The sequence below is a fragment of the Camelus ferus genome, chromosome 6, assembly GCF_009834535.1.
Source record: "Camelus ferus isolate YT-003-E chromosome 6, BCGSAC_Cfer_1.0, whole genome shotgun sequence".
NCBI classification, from domain to species: Eukaryota; Metazoa; Chordata; class Mammalia; order Artiodactyla; family Camelidae; genus Camelus; species Camelus ferus.
Window position 1 is genome coordinate 44140637 of NC_045701.1, and position 17278 is coordinate 44157914.

The following is a 17278-nucleotide window of genomic DNA, read 5'->3' on the forward strand; positions in this document are numbered from 1 at the left end:
CCTTAAAATACATGTGATGGGGTTTGAGACCATTGGGAAGAGGCTTTAATCAGGGTCCAGTCACATGGTATATACAATGTAACATGTTCATGTGTAATCTCATTAGTCTCATCTCCCTCTCCGAGTTGTGGTTCTCTGATGCTTCCTGTATCATCAGATAGCAGCAGTTAAGAGTGCAGGATTTGGAGTTAGTCAGGCTTGTTTGAATCCTGGGTCTGCAGCTCATGAGCAAAGAGATCTTGGAAGTGTTATTTACCTTGATTGCCTGTGTCCTTATCTTTGAAGTGGGAACTGTGGTGAGGATTAAATTGTCTGACACCTGGTTGTATTTGAAACATGGTAACTGTGATGATCATTTTCTTTAATGTTGGGCCCTCTCACGTTCCTTATCTTACTTCTAGATGAATTGTCCAAATCCTATTTCTATGGCCAGTATTTTAAAATACAGAATCTGGTGCAGTGTAGGGCTCTCACTTCTGGGCAAAATAATTTACAGGTTGAGTCACACACTAAAACAGTGTTTAAAGCATGAGGAAAGTTTTTGAGATTAGCTTTGCTCTCCTTTCTCCTCAAATAGACTCAAGATTTTTGTTTCTAGTCTTTAAACTACCCAGGTTCATTATGACTAGGCTTTGAGTACAAGCCCTTGTTCTAAGCCCAAACTTCCTCTAACCACCAGGTTCTAAGTCCTGACACCTAAGTCCAGTATTTCTTTTCTGCTGTATATTCTTCAGGATGCTAGTTCCCAAAGGTTTTTGTAAAAAAAAACCCAAAAACCAAAAAACAAAAAAGCTGATTTAATGGGGACACTGAATATTGTCCCTTCTCTTGGAGACTTAGAATTGTGATGAATGGCTAAGGCTCTATGAGAATCTGTCTAATGGTGTTTATTTTAACTCAGTATTTCCAAACATATTTGATCATAGAAATTCTCCCTTTCCCAAAATACATATTAAACTCCTTCCCCACCCTCACCCCCCAACATTTTTGAAAACTCCGTGTCAGGCTAATTTCTCATTCTCCTGCTTTTCATACCCCTATGTCTCCATTCCAAGTACCCTCAGCTCTGGTGAAGTAACATCAATTTCCCCATCCTAGTTTTTTATTTTCTACCTGATTATCTTATTCCCACACATTCTGTTTACTTGTGCCTCCTTGTCACTCACTGCCAGTCCTGTCTTGTCTTTGTTCATGTCCTTTCTGGCCTTCAGGTTTATTGGTAACATTTAATTAAAAAAATGTTTATAGTCTGTCTCTAAATAACCCTTTATTTTTGGGTTATTATATATATTTTTGTTATACTTCTTTTTAATTGAGATATAATTGACATATAACATATTAACATTATATTAGTTTCAGGTGTACAACATAATGATTTGCTATTTTGTATATTGTGAAATGATCACCACAATGAGTCTAGTTAACATTGGTTACCACACATAGTTACACATTTTTTTCTTATAAACTATAATACATAGTTACATTGTTTTCTTGTGATGAGAACTTTTAAGATTTACTGTCTTAGCAACTTATAAATATATGATACTGGTATTAACTATAGACCTGTGCTGTACGTTACATCCCATGACTTTCTTATTTTATAGCTGGAAGTTTATACCTTTTGTTCCCCTTCACCCATTTCACCTACCCCCTAACTCCTGCCTCTGGCAACCATAAGTCTGTTCTCTGTATCTATGAGTTATTTACTTATTTATTTGTTTGTTTATTTAGATTCCACAATAAGTGAGATCTTACGGTTTTTGTCTTTCTCTGTCTGACTTGTTTAACCTAGTATAATGGCCTCAAAGTCCATCTACATTGTCACAAATGGCAGTTTCCTTCTTTTTTATGGATGAAAAGTATTTCATTTTATATATATAATCATTCATCCATCGATGGACACTTAGGTTATTTCATGTCTTGGCTATTGTAAACTTGGCTATTGTAGACATTATTATATTAATGTCTCCTAAACTCTTTCTCTATGATCTCAGAAGATATATTGTCTACAAAAAATTAGAGGTATTTAGCATTAAATTTAGTTTTTGTTGTTGGTAAAAATTCCTTCCACATCTCCTAATCAGGCATTCTTTCTTCATTACCCTTAACTAACATTTTAGTACTGAACAGTTCGTCATCTTGGAGGGCAGCCCTCTTCATTTGGACATCTCCAATTTCTAAGAAATTCTTTCTTCTCCTGAAACCAAATATGCCTCACTATCATTGGTGGGCTTAGTGTGGTCCTTTTGCATTAAGTTTTGTCATGTCCTTCCTATACCTTCTCTTTTTCAGAACAGCTCTCCATGTGATATCATTTCATGACACTTCACTATTCAATTTACCCATTTTGAACTGTTGTATGCAAAGAGGAGGCTCTCTTCTTAGTGTTGGACTCCAGTAAATCTCATATTTACAATTTAAATCCTCTTTCCACCAAAATAGTATTAAGTTTGGTTTGGATTGCAGCTGGTGACACCATCATGTATGTGGCCAGCTGGAATAGATTAATTTCATTGCAGGACAGCATGTTGAAGGTCTAGGAGGGAAGAATTCAGAGACTGGAAAAGGAAATTCAACTCAATCACTCATGGCAACTCTAGGGAAAATTCTGAAGTAGCTGAAGCTTGCTTTGACATCCCTAACTTGCTTTTTCTATTGCATGGATTCCCTTCTTGTTCTTCACTTCATGTGCCCCAAACTTGCTTGCTGTTTCCCTCAATTAAGATCTGCTTTCAGGAAAAGATTTAGTGTTAGTTACTTGTATATTTGTTGGGAATATATTGTGCTATCATTCTCAAGTTTATACACACTTTAAGTTTTATTGCTAAATATGGGTTAAAGGTGTTCTCTTGCATGAAAGTCATTTTAAGCTTCATCAACTAGGTGAGAGATTTTGGAGGGCTGGACAAGAGAGTTATACTGGTTTGTCTAAAATCATGCAAATATTTTGGCTGCTTGTTCTCTTGCATTTAAGCCTGTTTTTGCAAATTCTCCTAAATATTCTGTTCTCTTAAATAAATTCTGTAATGTGTCCTGCCTAAGGAATCTCCCATGCACTATTTCTCAAACTTTAAATCAGTGTGCTCCTGCAAAGGGAAGTGAATGCATAAAGCCCTGGAATCTGAGGGTGTGGCTTTGAAGAACAGTTCTCAGAATGAAACTGATTCCCTTTGGGAAATTGTTTTCTCCTCTTGTAGACTAAAAATCAATTTAATTCAAAAGATCAATGAAAATGGAAAATCACTATGAAAGTCTTATCCGTATAGGGCAGTAATGATGGCATAGCACTAATCTGGAGAATAGCTAATCCCTTTTGTTGAATGGCACAGAAATAAATGCATTCCAAACAGACATTTTCATGTACTCCAAGCCCATCTTTTATTGTTTCAGGGTCACTTTCATAATGAGGCATTTTATAAATGAAGCTGTCCTGTATAGTATAGACTCTCACAGAGAGAGAGACAGTACTCCATATTCATCACTGAAATCAATCTAACAGAATATCCTTCTTAACTAGGCGTTCTGTGAGTACACAACTTAATATTTCATTGTGATATACAGTCAAGGATTCTGAACAAAGATGAATATAATTTATACAAACTCACCTTCATGCAAATGGCAATTTTGGATTAAAGTTAGAACGCCTATTTCTTAATCATAATTTTTCTTCATTTTTTCCTGATAGTCCTAGGAGTTCTGACACAAGATGCTGGTGGTAAAAATTAATATTGTGCAATACTAAACATTCTTGTGAGGCATCCTTTCCCTTTGCAATTGTTTTTTTCCGAGATTTTTACCATTGTGACCCCTGCAAAACTACTTCTAAAATTACTTCAATATGTATTATCTATGAAGGTAGGTTAATACTATAATATTTTACTATACTTATCCAAGTTACAACAATTATTATTTTAAAGTCATTGACTTGTTATTAAACTACATCTTAATGAAGAAGCCATTGCTGGAGATGTTAGTAATTTTGACCTTGTACTAATACTTGTATATTGAGAATGTGCATTGGACAGCATACAGTACTAAAGCCTCAGAGAAACACTTAACATGAAACTAAAAAGAATACAGTTTAAACTCCACGTGATTAAAATGTGTGACTCAAGTGTCCAAAAGAAAGTTGCTTGTATTTGCAGACTAAAACCTATGTTAGTGTTTCCACCACTTGTATAATGATAATTATTAGTCAGCCATTTTATGAATCAGCTGTTCATTAGTGAATGCCTGCAACCTGTGAACTTGGGACGTCAGGCTTGGAGAAGTGGTACAGGGTAGAATCAACATTTAGGAAGCACTGATTCTATTTCATGTTTTATGTGCCCTGGTGATTGGTTTATCATTCCCAGTTATTTGCTTCTTCCTGAAGGTGGCATATTCTTCCCTGTTGACTTTGGGCTTGGCTACATGACTTACTTTGGGCTTGGGCAGAAATGAGAGCATTTAGTGAGCTGAGATTTTAAGAGATTTTGCAGATATCCAGTCATCCTTTTACTTTCATCCCTGAACTATCATTCTGGAACCCAGGGTTCCAGAGCTGAGTGAGTAAAGCAGAAATAAACATTTGTTGTTGGATGCCATTGAGATGTTGAGGCAGTCTGATATGATATAACCTTAGGAATGTTTTATATCTATATACTTGAGATTCATAGGCATCATATGAGGTAGATACAATGTTTTCATTTCACAGAGGAGGAAATTAGGGTGTTAAAGAGGTCCAGTCTTTTTTCCACGGTCACATTGCTGGGAAATGGCAGATCTAACCTGAAGGTCGGTGTATTTATACTGCACTGTGCCTCCTTGGGTAGAAGTATGGAACAAGGGCAAGAGCTCCACCTGAAATCAGGTTCTAGTCTCAGGGAAGTCACTGAGTGTCTTACTCTAGGACGGACATGTAGACTGAGGTCTCTGTTGGGTCACAATTCCCTTTCAGGGCTGGTGGTGTCTCTGATTAGTAGACTGTGCAGACCACTGACATTTACAGAGGATGACTCTGAGTAAGATTGTGCACAGTAAATATTAGCTGTGGGCCTCTCATTTCTTTCAGAGGTAATGTTATTACTTTCCAATGTAATGGGAAGGAAAAGAAAGTATTGACTCCCAGTTCTCAAAAGATTTATATAATTTGTGAGTCACAGACTACAAGTAATCAGATGTTCAGAAACACTTAAAGAAGCTCCAGGGATAATGCCAGTTTCTATATGGTGGCAATTAATGCACTTCCTCCCAGAACAAGCTGAGCAGTCAGTGTTTTATCTGAGTAATTTAGGCCAAAATTGTAGTTTCTAAAAATATCCCTGAATTTCATGGATAATTACACCAACTCCCATTTCACTGGAGACTTATAGAATTACCCTATAGTCATAGATTATGACTAACTTAAACTTTTAGAAGAATGATTCCATCCATATAAATGAGTACTATATGGTATACATGGAATTGCCATTTTGTCATGATTCACCTTTTTTATTTTCCCCTTTCCACAAGTATCATTTTTTTCAAATGAATCATCATACCCTCACAGCAAGGAAGGTATTACAAAATCACCAGTGCCATCAAGTCTTATTCTTGGTACTCTACAATCAGGCTACTTTGTGGACCTCAGTTTCACTTATCATTTCCTACAAAGACAAGTAATAGGTTTTCTCATATAATATCTCTCTTCTGCATATGAGTAGAAAGACCTCTTCAAGTTATAAAGGAAACCTTAGGTGCCTTAGAATTGCCTCTGAAACAAGTTTCTTTGACTTTCCTTACTTTTTGTCCTGCCAGATTAGAAACTTTTATTTCTTAGCTGAAAACTTTTCTGCTCAAGTTTCTCATGGACACTGCAACCTTGGTTTATTTAAGCACTAGCAAAAAAGTCACTATGCAAAATTTTCTAGAAAATATTTACCTGTACAATAGGACACCTAACGATTCAACTTTTCTGTTTACCTACCACTCCACTAGAGATTCTGTTTCTTCTGTGTAGCACAGGGAACTATAATCAATATTTTGTAGTAACCTATAATGAAAAATAATATGAAAACGAATATATGTATGTATATGTAGGATTGAAACATCATGCTGTACACCATGTACAGTTTACATGGACACACTGTAAACTGACAAAAAAAAAAAAAGGAAAAAAAGTATCTGATAAAATTCCATTATTTTTCAAACAGCAAAATGAGGCCAGGAGAAATTCCTAGAATTTAGTTCTTTTTTTTTTTTTTCCACTGGAAGATAACTTTATTGAGATTCCACCAGCTGTACAATCTGTTATGACATTAGGCTCCTTCTTCCTTGGCAATTTGGTCTTTCTTAAGTGGTCCCGTGAATGCTTTCTTCTCCTCCATTATCTGGAAGTGGCCATGGCCAAATTTGGAGGTAGTGTCAATAAACTTGAGATCAATCTTCTCCAAGGTCCACTGTTTGGTCTGCACCAGCAAGGACTTGCGCAGGGTGAGCACTTCGCGTCTTGGTTCCCACAACGCAGACTTTGAGCATGGCAAAGTCATTGGTCACTTCACTGTAGTGGACAAAGCCACCCAGAGGGTTGATACTCTTGTCAGACAGATCGTAATCAGTAGAGGCATTGTTCTTGATCAGTTTGCCATCCTTGATGAGGTAGCCCTGGCCAATCTTACAAATCTTCTTGTTGATCTCAGTGCAGTGATGGTAGCCCTTCTGCCCAGCCCGAGCCACAGAGAAGGCCACCCGGGCGGGATGCCATGCTCTAATACAGGCAACCTTGTGCAGTCCTCGGTGGGTCTTCTGGGGCAGCTTCTTGGTGTGCCAGTGGCTGGTGATCCCTTTGTAGCCTTTGCCTTGATCACCCCAGTGACACTGATCATCTCATCCTGCCCAAACACTTGGTTCACAGGGGCCTGATGCTCTAGCCTCTCATAGGCCCAGTCCAGTTTCTCCACCACAGTGCCTCCGTTCACCTGGATCTCCATGAGGTGGGCCTTCTGGCGTAGAGGAAGCAGGCACATCTGGGTGTGGGCAATGACACGGATGACCCGGCAGTGCTTCTTCATGCTGCTGAAGTCCCTCTCCAGCTGCTTCTTGCCGTCTTCATCCTGCCACTTTTTGCAGTATTTGGTGAAGGCCTTCTTAGATTTATGCCAGTTCTTATAGAAGCGCCTTTTGCTCTCATCACTGATATGCTCAGCAAAGATAGTCTTGAAGGTACAGAGGCCTCGAGGAGTTTCCACATAGCCCACAATGCCCACAATCACCATGGGTGGAGTCTCCACGATGGTCACAGCCCTCACAACTTCCTTCTTGTTCACCTTGGACCCTGGCCTATCCACCTCCCTCACAATGTGGGTCATGCCAGCCTTGTAGCCAAGGAAGGCTGGGAGGTGCATGGGCTTGGAGGAGTCATCCTTAGGGAAGCTCTTCACCTTCCCGCGGTGCCAACTGCTATGCTTCTGAGGCAGGAAGCCCAGGGGCCCAAGCCTGGGAGCGGAGAACTTCCTGTGAGACATCACGCTGTCAAACGCTGCCTGTAGAATTTAGTTCTTAAATCACACTTTCAAGATAGTGAGATGGCAATTATTGCTTCAGAAATAGGAGAAAAAGAGGGACAGAAAGAAACGGTCTGGTTGAAGCTATGCAGATCAGAAGCTCTTCTGGAGTGGGTTTCCTTTCACCTACGTTCAGTCTGGATTTGTAAGTAGTGATTGTGATATCCACACGATCCTTTTACACGAAGATGATAAGCTTTCAGATGCAGATTTTCTTAATTTTGCTCATAAAACTTGTCTCTGTCTTTTTAGGCTGTTAAACTGAAATTTCATGGAGGTCTGAACCCTGGAAGTAGCAGTGACTGGGTTGAAGGGTTAGTCAAGTTAGGGAGAACTCACCCTTAGGTTTTTGTTGCTCTTATTTTAGAAGTCACTCTTCTCTTTTTAAAGCAATATACTAGGAATAATGTGACTTGACTAATTTGACAAGAAAATTAAGGGTCAACCACTGTCGGTGTCACATTAGTCACTTTTGTAAATAAACAACTTTCCAATCAGGAGCTTGATAGGCCATCTGGATTTGATGGTTTTCTCTAGCAAAAATAAATACTAAATACTGTAAACCAATCATTTCTAAATTGGCTACAGTACTAAAATATGCTACTCAGCATGTTTACTTTCCATTTGCTAATAGGATGAGATTATTAACTGTATTTGCTGTCTGCTTTTACTATACTGAATAAGACTGTCGAGCTCTAAAAGCCTTGGTGATCAATTAATTCATAACTGACAGGTAAAGGAATTTGTCTGAGTGGTGGTATGAAAAAGTTTAGATTGCGAATTCACCATCTACTTTTATGCAAAAGTAAAAATTCTTATGATTATGAAAGCAAATTTGTGAGGTCAAATGATTTCAATCGATTAACTTTCTTTTCTTCTAATCTAGTCCCTAATCCTATCTTTCACCACCTGCTATAGGATGAGATTTTCTCTTTAGGCCTAATGTGGTGTTTGATGCCTATTTTCCTACAAAATTCCAAAGATATGATTATATTTTATGATGTATGTTACAAAAGTTGTAGCTCTTTGATATGAATTTCCTAAATTTGGGGGTCTTAAAGTTAAAGATTTACTATTTTATTATGTTTAGTTTTATAACATATAAATAGCACATGTGAAACACTGTGTTTTAGGTGCTGTGCCCAAAGCCGTACATGCATTATCTATTTAATTTTCACATTAACCAACAAGGTATATACAATCATCGCTCCTATTTTAAAGACAAGGAAGCTGAAATTTGGAGGGTTTAGGTAACTGTGGTGCATAGTTATCAAGCAGGAGCTAAAAACACAAATTTGCCTGACTGCAAAGCCTGTACTCTCATCTGTTTTGCTACCCTAGTTGATGAATAAGAAAAATGAAGAAACCGGGTGAGGACTAATACATGAAAGCTGGGCAGAGAGGAAATCTGAAGTAGCATCTAATTCTCACTCTTACTACCAGTCCTGGCTCAAAACAGCACTCTTTGCTCTACTTGATGAAGAGGGGATAAACTTGTGACTGGTGGGAAGTAAAATGGAATTTTCTCTCACCACTGACATCCAATCATTGATAAGTTTTATTGATTATTTCTTCTAAACTTCTCTGAAATTCTTTTTGTTTCACCCTCATTCCTACTGACGTGGTTTTTAAAGTCCCTCTTTAGGTCTCATCTAGTATCTTCTTACCAATCTACTACTTCTCCCTGCCAGCCCAGTCCTCCTATCCATTCTACAATATTCCTTCAGTATTAAGAGTTAAATTAGACACAGCTTGTCCCCAAAGAGCTTATGAACTTGTATGAAAGACAGTATATAAATAAGCAAATACAAAACAATATGCAAATCCTCGATCTATTAGGTTCTGTGGGAGCACAGGGACGCCAGAATTTCAGGGAGAGAACTAAGGTAAACAGTGACATTTAATGGAAGTGCTACTTACTAATATTGGAAATAAACATAAAATATTATATTTATACTTTCGTTACTCCTGATGGTTATTGAGCTATTCCTTTGTGTTAGGTACTGTGTTCAGTCTTTTTACATATAACATCTCATTTAATCCTCATGACCACAGTCTGTAGTAGGCACTATTATTACCTCCACTTTACACACAAGAAAACCAAGTATTAGGGAGTTTAAATAACCTGCCCAAGGGTTACTAGTAGCTAGTAAGGGTGGGGCTAGGAATCTAACTAAGGCAATCTGAATTAATCACTAATTTCATTTATAGGGAAAGAGGGTTTGAGATTGCATATATATTGCATTTGAGGAGTAGAGGTGTTCCAAAGGCAGTGAGTATGCAGATCTCAGGTTTAGGAGATGCAGAATTGGGAATCACCAGACTATACAAGTTAGCTGAAGCCAAGAATATTCATGAAAGTGCCCCAGGAGAGTGTGAGTTAGAAAAGAGGAGGTCCAAGGAGAGAATCTTGGAGGCTACCAACATGTAAAGGGAAAGGAGATGTGGAAGAATCACTAAAAACATGTCAAGGGAGCACCAGACAGGATCATTATTTGAAGGTAGATATATTTTGGCTGGTTTGGCACATAGGAGTTAAAGGAGATCATTGATTGTTATGAAGACTGTGCTTTAACTCTCTCTGTGCCCATGGACGCTTACTTCTCCATTTCAGTCGACCTGGTTGACGGTGCCCTCCGTGACTCAGCTTTTATATTGATCTAGAGCCGGGGTCAGCAAACTTTTTCTATAAAGGGGCAGATAGTAGATATTTTTCCTTTGTAGACCATGAAATCTCTGTTGTAACTACTCAATTGTGCCATCTGTTGTAGCACAAAAGTAGCCATAGACAATGTGTAAACAAATGGATGCTACTGTGTTCCAATAAAGCTTTATTTACAAAAACAAAAGATGAGTTGGATTTGACTCATGGGCTGTGGTTGATTGACCCTTGATCTAGAGTCACCCTCTTGGTTTGGTGTTCACGCAAAAACTCTCAGCTCTGGTCCTTTCTTCATTAGACACTTAGCTCCACATAGTTGAATGCTCTTGTACGTCTTCCTTATTCCTTTTTTATTCTCCTCCTTCTGGTATATTCTCTGATACATTCCCTAGTAAAATTCTCTGGCAAGAAAGATTTTTAATAGTTATTGTAATAGCAGCTCCATAGGAAGGCTAAGATGGGAGGCTGGTAGTTAACCAAAATATGTCAATGTGAAATTCAGTGTTTTGGTAATCTGTGCTGTTACAACTCTAGTTTCTAAAATGCTTCCTACCCACCCTGCCCCCAAAATTCAGAATGTTTTATTACAAAGCAAGCTTGATTTGTATTTCAGACAAGTGGAATTGTACTTAATAATATGACAAACTAGGTTTTATTTGTGAAGCAAGGATGATTTTGCTTCCAGTGCAGCAAAATCCTTTTTGGTGTGTTTTGCTTCTTTGAGAGTTTGGTAATTTCACAAAAGAAAGAAGGGTCCCTAGCATTTTCTTAGATGGAATCCCCATGGAAGAACACACAGAGCGATTGCAAGATTACCCTGAGAATTGGGGAAATTCAGTTCATCACTGAATATTTTAAGTAGAAAATGAAAGAATTCATTGCATCTCAGTAGAACTGAAAATTGGAAAATAAGTACTAAAACAGTTTACTTCCTGGTAAAGCAAGGGTTTAGAAGATACTGGAAATCTGCTAAAGCATCATTTTCCTTCCCAGTCCTCATCTTTAGGGCTCTTGCTTTGATTACGAAGTACATTCAAATCTATTTTTAAATTGAAAAATCCTTATTTATATACATTGATCTTTACACCAAGGAGGCTGATAGAGTAAAGCCGGACTCTTCAATCTCCCTGATCGTAATTGAGTGGTTTATAGAGCACTTCAAGCCTGCTATCAATTAAACATACACTCTGTGATATGTGAGTTGAGGAGTGAAATACAGTGATTTTTGGTGTCAACTCCATTTGTGATAAGAAATCAATACATGAACAGCAGAGCCAGGAAAACCTTGAATATGGTTGCTATGACTTTCTGTGGCTGGGTTAACTTGTGCTGTTCTATCCCCCCTTTCAGGAAGGTCTTGCTGCCCAGCTGTGGGGAATGAAGTCAGCAGACAGCCTGGAGCTGTCAGCTTCTTTAGGGTTGGCCTCAACTGAGGTCATGCCCTTCAAGAACAGCTCATCATGGATGGTTGTGAGATGGGGTGGTGGTGGTGGTTGTAACAGAGATCAGACCATTGCAGTCTGATGTGGGACAATACTTGCTCCAGAGTTTTTTTTGCAGAGCAATTTAGTTTCTCCTGCCCAATCTTGCTTCTCTCCTTCTGTTCTCAGGGTTTATCTCTCACAAACATCTTACATGGAAAGCTCCATCTCAGCGCCTGCTTCCAGAGAACCTGGCCTGTGGTAGCAGATAACTGAACAGCAGTCCCCTGGCTTCCCTGTAAAAGGGATGGACCTATCAGGAGGATTTGTACTTTGTGCCGTGTGGTTCCCAGTGGGGCTACGTTATCCCAGTCATTCACAGTCTCTCAATGGGTCCTCAGAGAGGAATGCCTTGAGGGATAAAATTCAAAGGTGGGTAATCTAGAAGGACTTTCTTCTGAACAGTCTGTAGAAACTGCTAGAAATCTGAGTCGTTTTCTGTCTTTGCCAAAAAATTTTTAAAGTTTATTTAGAGTCTTCCTGGCATATGAAGTCTTAGTGGGAAATGCATTCCTTCCATTTTTTTCCCCTGAGGGCTCCTCTTTTTCATTTCTCCAGTTTTTCCTGGACAATGAGTCTTCCTGTTGCCTCAGCCTCTGTGGCTCCTAGTTATAGGCCTGCTTAGGCTTCTGTGGCACAAGCTGGGAGAGGGGTAGAATACAGGAAAGAAGAGGAAGCCAGCACTGGGCCCCATGCCAGGAGAACTCACCCAGTGACAGGCTCGAGGACTTTGCAGGATGGGGTTCAATCTGATTCCTGTTGATTTATGGAAGGAGACGGATGTTTACGGAAGTTCTAAACGCCCTAGGCTCTTTCCACGTTGTCCTATTTAAGTTTCAAACAAATGTACAAGGTAGATATTTTAGAGTTGAGGAAATTGAAGTACAAAAAAATTTAACTGACTTGTCCAAGGTCATGTGATGGCAGAGATGGTGGTGAAGAGTGAGTGCTGTAGCAGGTGTCACCAGTTTTCTATTAAATAGCCATTCTCCCTCCTTTAACAAGAGAACCCTATGTTTTAGCCAAGTTTGTTATGACCTGAAATATAATGATCTGTTTCCAGTGCAACTAGGTATAGCCATATGACCAAGTTCTCACCAATGAGATATGAGTAGAAGTGTTGTGGGGGACTGCCTAGAAGTCTCTGAAAAAGAGGTGATAAGGTTTTTTTTCCCCTTTGTTTCTTCCATCTTGTTGTATGGGATATGATATGATGGCTGGAGCTCATGCAGTCTCATAGACCATAAGAATATTTTGACAATGAAAACCATGCAGCAGGATGAGAGAAGAAAGAGGAGAGCTCGAGTAAGAGATGATGCTGTGGCCCATCACCCCAACCCTGCATTGTTAACCCCAGGTTTCTTATGTGTAAGAGACATAAATTCTCTCTCTCTTCTAAGACTTTAAGCTATTTTCTTGTGGATTTTTTCTGCTATACATAGCTGAACCTAGTCCTAACTGATATGAATGCTAACCCCTTTTGGCAGGAAAGTCATTTCCTACTTGGAATAGGAGTTTAAAATGGATGTTTTGTTGTACATAAATATGAATACAATGTAGTTATTTTTAAAATAACACCATTAAACTCCAGATCTCCCTTCTAGCAGCAGTACTTAGGAAGTAGCTCAGGGCCTTCTTGTTTAACCACTTCATTCCCAATGTTGTTGTGTGACACACACAAATGTACATTTAACAGATGTTCTTTTCATTGACTGGAATTAAATTCATAACATTCAGAGTTGCTGTCAGGGACGCAAATCTTTAGTCTCTGTTTCTACATCCTCTAGTTTCCTGTATCCTCATAAAAACATGGCAGCTTCCACCCAGTTGTATTTTAAAAAACATTTACCCTTCTTTTGCACATTTTTTAGGAAAAATAAGAGGCTTATTCTCTGACAGAGAAAGACTTTTAACTCAGCCGGGAGTGAGTGACTTGATCTCTAACCTGTGGCATTTTTGTTCTGAGGGCACCTCACAACCAAAGTGAACACTGCAATAGAGCAAATAGAGATTAGAGCCAAGGAATCGCTGGAGTGAATGTTTGCATCTGACTCTGATTACAAGTAAGCGATGTGGCCTAGCTGGCAAATGCTGTATTTTCACAACTGACAGACCAAGCAGCCTGCAGCAATCAGCAAAAGGTGGCTTATTTTGAGCAAAAACATCCATCAGACTGTGAAGAGGAAAGCAGAGCTGCAATCAGTGGCAGGTTCTCCTGAGAGCTGCTGATGAAAAATGGATTTTACATGGATCAAGTGGAGAAGAAACCGCTGCTCTCTGTTTTTTTTAACCCCATTTGCATACATGGACAACTACACTGGAAACAGTCTGAACACGAAAGAGAGGGAAACTAGTTCTGTCATGAGTGGGACTTTTCTGACCTGTCACAACACAGTATACCCAGTCTGTAGCAGGAATGTATTGTGTTTTTAAAAGGCAAGATAGTAAGCAATTTCAAAGAAAGATCTAACATTCACTCCAAACTTCTTATGCAGATGTATTATTTTCACCGAAATTATGATGGAAGAATTCTTTTGATGTAACCAATAGGATGGAGATTTTTGATAAGATTTCCAGTATTATCTATAGCAGCTTTATTTGATCTCACTAAAAAATTAGAATTATTTAGCTCTGTGAATCCTTCCATTGAATGATATATCGTGAAAGCTCTGTAGGTTCGAAGTTGGTGATCTGAAGTGAAAGAAAAGTCGTTCACGTAGGAATCTTCAGCTTTCTTCTTTAGATGGCATCTCCTGCTGTGGTTATGAGATTTTTGGTTTTGATATGTGTTAGAATGCTTGGACGTTTTTCCTAAAGTGGCAGAAAGAGTAGTGCCAGATACAAAATGATCTTTGTTTTTAAGCACTGAGTTGCTCTTTCCTTAAGGCCTACTAACTATGCAAGGCAGCATTTAGGACTGGGATTTGATCTTGGGGCGTTTAGGCTGTTCTGTTTAGTTCTGTGCTGCTTCCTACAGGGGAGCTGTGAGAAAAAAGCAAGATGATATATGGGTTTGGGTTTATTGCATCCAAAGTCACTATTCAAAAGCAGGAGATTTCTCTCCTATCTCCGAGCTCCCATCTTGTTTCCTGGATTAGGTCTTGACTTTTGTATTTGATCAAATTCCTCTACTTAAGTCCATGAGAATCGATTGTTTTTCTTTTTGGGTTTGCCTGAAAAGTAAAATAAGCAATCCCAACTGCCTGTCTCTTCAAACAAGAGGAAAATTAATACTTTGCTCTAAAAGGACACCGCAGGCATACCTCAGGGATATTGTTAGGTTCAGTTCCAGACCACTGCAATAAAGTGAATATCGCAATAAAGCAAGTCACAGGAAGTTTCTGGTTTCCCAGTGCCTAAAAGTTATGTTTATACTATTAAGCGTGAGGTAGCATTATATCTAAAAAATATGCATACCTTAATTAAAAAACACTGTTAAAGAATGCTAACCATCATTTGAGCTTTCAGGAGGCTATAATCTCTTTGCTGATAGAGGGCTTTGTCTCAGTGTTGATGGCTGCTGACTGATCAGGGTGATGGCTGCTGAACATTGGGGTGGCTTTGGCGATTTCTTAAAACAATGAAGTTTGCAACATTGATTGACTCTTCCTTTCACTTGAACACTTAGAGGCTATTCTATGGTTATTTATTGGCCTAATTTCAGTATTGTTGTGTCTCAAGGAATGGGGAGGCCCAAGCTGAGGGAGAGAGATGGGTAATGGCTGGTCAGTGAATCAGTTGGAACACACATTTATCAATTAAGCTCACCGTCTTATATGGGTATGGTTCATGGTACCCTAAAACAGCTGTAGTAGCGACATCAAAGATCGCTGACCACAGATCACCATAACAAATATAACACTAATGAAAATGTTTGAAATTTTGTGAGAATTACCAAAATGTGACACAGAGACATGAAGTGAACAAATACTGTTGGAAAAACGGCATTGATAGACTTGCTCGATGCAGGGTTATCACAAACCTTCAACCTCTAAAAAAAGAAATGTCTGCTAAGCCCAATAAAGTGAAGTGTAGTAAAACGAGGTATGCCTCTAATTACAAAAAGAATACTATCAAGCAAAGATAAGGTCCCAGTTGCCTCAGGCATGGCAGAGTATCAGTTTCTTCTTTTCGGCCACGTGCAGTCGTTGAGGGCCTAACATGTGAACTCTGGAGCTCAGGCAAAAACTCGATGCAGAAGTTGTTATTCTGAAAGTGAGGTTACTTCCCTGTCTTTTATTATTCTCCCTAGGTTTTATTTAAAACATCTGTAGAATTTGAAAGATGTCACACTAAATGTCCTTGGTCACTCACTCACTGGCTAATGTAAGCATTTTATCTAACTGCTCATCCAGTTTGTAGCAACCAAGGACAGAGTGCTGTGGTCAGCTATTGGCTAAATTGTAAGCAGTTTCAGAGAAAGTTTCAGAGGAAGTCTGGGAATAGTGGCTGATATATCATCCAAAGAGCAGTATTGTCTAAAAAAATATATCCTGCTATTTATTTATTATTTTATATTGAATTAGTTCCCCAGTATCCTCTTAGGCTGAGCACCAGCACTGTTGCCCTGGTTACAGAAACCAACTTGGTGGATTAGGAAGGCATGGGAGACATGCCAACCTGAGCAATTAAAGTGGTAAATGCCAGACTCTATAATGTGTGAATAGGTGTTTGTGCTAAATGTTAAAAATATGTGTTGCCACTGGGGAATGGTGGTGATCTAAGTATTCTCTTCAGAGCTCCCTGCGTTTCCTTGAATGGGAAGTTGCAGAGCATTTCGCCATCAGCGATAGGGGCCCTGTATCCTTTTATCCTCTCGGGGTGGTAGGAGCAAGCCCATAGGACTTATGGTCCATGGTGTCTTCTCCCATATTCAATTCTCTAGGTGGCATATTACATGATACTGTGAGAAAAGCATGCCTGCAATTCAAGTAGAAAGAATTCTAGAAGACTGACTTCATAGTCTTTACTCTCTGATGTATATTGAATGACAATAGCAGTGAAACCACAAACTGTTCATTTGGATAGGGCAGCCGTTGTGCACTTGGATATGACTGTTCTTTTTATCAAATCTCCTGCTATGTGCATTTATATGGTACCTTTCTTCTAAAGCTCTTAAAGCAATTTCAGTTTCACAATACTTGCGTGGATTGGATAAGAAGAAACATACTTCATCTTGCTGTTGAGATAAAGGGAGGAAATTGTCAGTGGCTCTCCTCAGCAGAACAGAACAGAGCACAGCTGGTGCTCAGTTTTCTCCACACTGATTTCCCTGGTGTCAAAGAGAAGGTTATTAAAGAAGGGGTCCAGACACATGGGGGAACGGGGCCACTGATAGGTTTCAGGGCTTCTGTGAATTCCCTGATAAAATGTATAAACTGTAGTCTGCCTGTGTATTTTCCTGATCTGAGGGTTTGCAGGACTTACCAGATTCTCACAGGACTCGAGGACCATGGTCTGGTGCAGTGCTCCTCAAAACTCCCAGTAAATTTGAATCAGTCGGAATGTTTGCCAAAAATTCCTGTCCACGCATCCAGGGGTTCCAAGTTAGTAAGTTTGAGTGGGGCTTGGGGATCTGAATTTTCACACCATGTGATTCTGATTCTGGTGAA

At 39.1% G+C, this 17278-nt stretch overlaps 1 protein-coding gene and 1 long non-coding RNA gene across 16 annotated transcripts in view; one reads left to right on the forward strand and one right to left on the reverse strand.

Annotated features, from left to right (window-relative positions):
- The window catches only part of LOC116664242, a 546043-nt gene that overhangs the window by 120494 nt on the left and 408271 nt on the right, over positions 1 to 17278 (forward strand). For 11 of the 15 annotated variants that reach the window (XR_004320658.1, XR_004320649.1, XR_004320646.1 and 8 more), the window contains one exon: positions 11796 to 12038. This is a non-coding gene — a long non-coding RNA (uncharacterized LOC116664242). Of the gene's footprint in view, positions 1 to 11795; positions 12039 to 12889; positions 16198 to 17278 lie in introns of those variants that run through there. The other 4 variants (XR_004320657.1, XR_004320654.1, XR_004320656.1 and 1 more) reach the window with 4 other exon arrangements.
- LOC102513912 (60S ribosomal protein L3) lies at positions 6226 to 7507 on the reverse strand. The gene is given in 3 exon segments (XM_006187912.3): positions 6226 to 6461; positions 6463 to 6824; positions 6827 to 7507. Coding segments are annotated over 3 exon segments (1203 nt in total). The 5' UTR covers positions 7485 to 7507; the 3' UTR covers positions 6226 to 6278.